We start from the raw sequence: 5,000 nt of genomic DNA, 5'->3' as shown, positions 1-5,000 counted from the left end.
TTGACATTATAGATAATTTTAAATCATTATCATAACCTCATTAGAAACAAGTTATTCATGTTGTAATCACAAGGTTCAAAACTTAAAAGAAAATCAAAATATATTGATGTGTATTTATGATAATCATATACCATAATTAGATATTTCATTGTAAGAAAAAATACGTTCAGTTTCCCAAGGCGCTACACCATAAATAATATATCTATACATAAACAAAAAACAAACAAAAGTAACAAATGAATAAATAAATAGACAAAATAAAACAATGCAATCACAACCTAAACGAAACCTGACCTTTGAACCCCCTGCAGCGACTGACCTTTCTTTCCTCCCTCTTGACCCGCAGGAGCGAGGTACCGCTTCCGTATCATCAACACGGGGACGCTCAACTGCCCCATCACAGTCCACATCGACGAGCACATCATGACCGTCATCGCCACGGACGGAAACCCTGTCGTCCCCACCAACGCCTCCTCGGTCGTCGTCTATTCAGGTGAAGGTCGTTCCTGGTCTTTTTGTTTGTTTCGTCGAGGTCGTCGTCATTCTGTTGAGATTAAGTTTTATTTGGGTTTTCTTCTAGTTTTTTTCTTTCAGTTAAAACTTATGGGGAGTCAGATTCATTCCCAGTACAGTGTCAAATGCTAAAAGTAAAAAAAGAACCTTGTAACGTCCCATTCGTTTTCCAACAGGCGAAAGATGGGACGTGATCATAAAAACCGAAACCACCAAGTTCGGGACTTTCTGGATCAGTTTCATGGGCGGCGTGGACTGCGCCCCGTCATCCGCCCACCAGTTCGCGCTGTTCGAGTACGAGCAAATTGGCCAATTCTACAAATCTCCAGCCCAAGTAAAGCAACAGGTTGGACAGCAAGAGGTTCCAGACAATGTCTTACTGCGCCACATGCCCCCCAAGCCTCAGTACACAGAGGCGCCCCCAGCTGGAGTTGTAAGTCTGGATCTGTTGCGCGTTGGAGGCTCCGAAGTGCCTCTCTTATTACTCTCTCCTTATATGTCAGTCTATTTATCCCAACATATATATTTTTTTCCTTAGTTTTGTTGATTGGGAAGTATCTGAATATGGATTTTATTATTTCTTTACTGAATTGTTCACGGTCAGGATACTAGATTCCGGACTTCTTGTTATCATTCAGCTCAAGATTACCCTTCTTATTTGCAGCAAGTGAACAGCATCAACAGCGCCTGCTACGACGACCTGATCTGCGCAGCTGGCCTGAGGTCACCCGAACCCATGCCCGAGATACTGCAGACACCAAGAGCCAACTTTACTTTCTATTTGGCTTTCGAAATGAGACAAATCCACAACGCCCATTTCTACTCACGCGCCTTTTACAATTTCGAATCAGGTATATACATGAACATCTTTTCTTACATCTAAGAATTGGTGATCTATCTGTGTGACAATCGGTAAAGTAGATTAGAAAGAATTGGCTCTTGCAGAAACGCTATCATGCCTCCCCTTTGACACACACCAACCATGATGTATAGACAGCTTGCACAAAAGATCTAACACTTACTTTTTCCTTCCTGCCGCAGCGAGTGAGGACCAACAGATCCCGACGCCACAAGTGAACAACCTCTCCTTCGTCGGTCCTTCGACGCCTCTGCTGCTGAGCGGCGGCAGGTACGACACGAGGGTCTGCTCGATCGAAAACCCGATCCCAGGCCGAAGCTGCCAGGACGACTACTGCGAGTGCCTTCATATGTACCACGTTCCTCTCGGCGCCACTGTCGAGATGGTGTTCATCGACGAAGGTGAGGCGGCGTTCTTTTAGTGCCGTTGGTTGGTTTTTGCCTCTGTCTTCTTCGACTGAATTAGGTCTTGCCTTTGAGTGTATGTTTGAAGAGCTTGGGAAGTGGTTATTCCAAAGGTCATGAACACAGACAAAAGAAGAGTAATGTGGGTAGAAAATGTTTCCTTGTATCGTTTCTACATGATTCATATTTACACTTTTTAGCCTTTTGTCCATAACTTTATACTAAAAAAAGACTTTGTTCCATACATCCAGTTTGATCATGTGGATCCTTACTAACTGCTCTCTTCCAGGCCAACACGGGGACGAGAATCACCCGATCCACATACACGGGCACCACTTCTGGGTGATCGGCCAGGACCGTCCCAACGATGTGGTGGGCGCAGCCATCACGAGGAACCAGGTGAGAACACTGAGTGATACACACACACACACACACACACACACACACACATATATATATATATATATGTATGTATATATATGTATGTATATATATGTATATATATATGTATATATATATATATATATATATATATATATATATATATATATATATATATATTGTGTGTGTGTGTGTGTGTGTGTGTGTGTGTGTGTGTACATATATATATATATATATATATATATATATATATATATATATATATATATATATATATACACATATACATAAACTGTATATATATATATATATATATATATATATATATATATATATATATATATATGTATGTATGTATGTATGTATGTATGTATGTATGTATATATATAATTTTTTTCATATTTGCTTCATCAGTATACCGGGAGTGACTTCGTTAAAGTGGCAGATGATTTTGAATAATCATTGTCTCAAAATCATTTAAAATGATACCATTTGAATAACGCCAGTAAATAAAATGCCTTCCCTTGACTAAAAGGTGTATGTTGTGTCCACAGGTAATCGAGATGGACAGGAATGGTGAGCTTATGAGGAACTTCTACCACCCGGTGCGCAAGGACACAGTCACTATACCTGATGGTGGCTACACTGTTGTCAGATTTATTGCCGATAATCCAGGTGAGTCACTTGTGTAACGCTATGAAAGATGTGGACTAATTAATTTTTTTTCCCTCTCATGCTCCTTCTTCTCTCTCTATCTCTTTTCATCTTTCTCTCGCTCTCTATTTCTCTCTCTCTCTCTCTCTCTCTCTATCTCACTCTCTCTCTCTCTCTCTCTCTTTCTCTCTATCTATCTATCTATCTCACTCACTCTCTCTCTCTCTCTCTCTCTCTCTCTCTCTCTCTCTTTTCATCTCTCTCTCTCTCTCTATCTCTTTCCATCTCTCTCTCTCTCTCTCACTCTTTTTTTCTTTTTGTATTTACTGGAATATACTTACCCAGTACATTCACAATATATATATATATATATATATATATATATATATATATATATATATATATATATATATATATATATATATATATATATATATATATATATGGCGAACACGAAACCCATTTCTGTAGAGATCTTTCTCAAGATCTGGTAATAATATCCCGTTTTACTGGATAAAAAGACAACAAAAAACGTAAATTCATTAATTCTTTTGGTCGCCTGGTGTAGTTCCTGTCTCGAATATCTGGTTGCATATGCCAGATGCAACGTTGACTATTTTAAAGGAAAATGTGGATACCAAAGATTTTGCGTTTTAGAAATATAGGTGTTGCTGCTTACAAGCTAGATAATGTTACATTAGCGTTTATTCATTACTATAGAAATAGAAATATGTTGTTCTCATTATCAGCAACATTAAGGGACCCGTTATGCATTAAAAAAGGTTTATTTAACATCTATCATGACGTGGAAACAAAACCTATAACAAGACGACTATACAGAATCCTTGTAGTAGGGTAACGTTGTCTATGATTAATTTACTAACCCGGAAATCAACATACAAGAAAAAGCCGTATCTGATATTGTTTGAACTCACTTAGTCCTATATCTCTAACAACCGTCTCTTGCAACAAGCAATTCCCAGAGCCTCTACAGCCTGAAAGCCTCCTGGGGTTATCTTACATAGGCAGCGACCTCAGGTAACCTTAACCCTGCGGCTGAGGTTAGATCGGCGAAAGCATACGCAGGCACGTCGGCTTGTGGTCTCAGATTCGATAATTACTGGATGTAATTGAGTCTGGAGAGAAACGATTTGATACCTAATCCGTTTTTTACCTATATTTCTTCAATGGTACATGACGTTTCTGATCTCAGTTTGGGGATTGTAACTAGGCTGTAAGAGTGGTTGCAGGGCAGTTATTTACTTCAATGATAAGAGTGGCATTTTACATGATTATGGATACTTGTTATTGAAGGTGTCTATTTTAAAAAGGTCTACGTAACATCTTGTCCAGGGCATCTCCTGACTGTGATCCCTGTGGTGTACGGCCTGCAAAAGTCGTACAGATCTTTCTTTCGAAAGGTTTGAATGTCTGCCTGACACTGGTCACCATTTTTATCTTGCTCCGTCATTGAACCCTTGTCTTTCTGTGTGTAGGCGAACACTTACTTCATTCATTAAAACAAACAAACACACAGATACACTATTGTTTGGAAGTATATGTAAATAAAACAGATCTACCAATCTAACAACCCAGTATTATTCATTGTAACAAACATCTTACATAGAATAGCAAATTTGACGTTTATTTTCTATTCCACAGGTTATTGGCTGATGCACTGCCACCTCCTGTTCCACTCTGCAGCCGGAATGGACTTGGTTCTCAAGGTCGGCGAACTGACAGACGTCCCTCCACCTCCCGCCGGCTTCCCCACCTGCGGGAACTTCAAAACCCTTGACCTCTGAACCTTCGTCGGAACCTCACACCTTCCCTCAACACACGAAACCCATCTTTAACATGAGGATCAATGGGTTGCTTCCCCGTCGTCCTTTCTGCGGGCATCTGATCTCTTGGGTTGATCCTCGGGTGAATGACGAACCGTTTTCAACATTCCAACGTGATGGTATTGGACCTTCGACCGCCTCCGGAGGTGGTCTGTGATAACTCCAAGATATTTCGAGATTGAGACTTTTTTCGTGGCATTAATTGATGACAGATATTTTATTTAGTGTTGGATTTGTTTCTCAGTGTTTTTTTTTGTATCGATCGTGTCTGTATATAGTACTGATGATCCTGTTTGATACAAAATATTGTCAGTATTCGGAATGTTTTTTTGTGAACTTGAATAA

The 5,000-nt window shown here is 39.6% G+C and overlaps 1 protein-coding gene across 1 annotated transcript in view; it reads left to right on the top strand.

The window, feature by feature from the left end:
• The window catches only part of LOC122251801 (multicopper oxidase 3-like), a 36,264-nt gene that overhangs the window by 30,715 nt on the left and 549 nt on the right, over positions 1 to 5,000 (top strand). Inside the window, exons 9-15 of the mRNA XM_086535798.1 lie at positions 347 to 493; positions 690 to 946; positions 1,178 to 1,364; positions 1,555 to 1,773; positions 2,066 to 2,175; positions 2,712 to 2,832; positions 4,474 to 5,000. The exon at positions 4,474 to 5,000 is cut by the window's right edge and continues 549 nt beyond it. Coding sequence (XP_086391924.1) covers positions 347 to 493; positions 690 to 946; positions 1,178 to 1,364; positions 1,555 to 1,773; positions 2,066 to 2,175; positions 2,712 to 2,832; positions 4,474 to 4,616 — 1,184 coding nt within the window. The 3' untranslated portion in view covers positions 4,617 to 5,000. The remainder of the gene's footprint in view (positions 1 to 346; positions 494 to 689; positions 947 to 1,177; positions 1,365 to 1,554; positions 1,774 to 2,065; positions 2,176 to 2,711; positions 2,833 to 4,473) is intronic.

This window comes from Penaeus japonicus, unplaced genomic scaffold (genome assembly GCF_977035675.1).
Source record: "Penaeus japonicus unplaced genomic scaffold, GWHDUDI00000001_assembly GWHDUDI00000004, whole genome shotgun sequence".
Classification (NCBI taxonomy): domain Eukaryota; kingdom Metazoa; phylum Arthropoda; class Malacostraca; order Decapoda; family Penaeidae; genus Penaeus; species Penaeus japonicus.
This window is presented reverse-complemented; position numbering and strand designations above follow the sequence as displayed.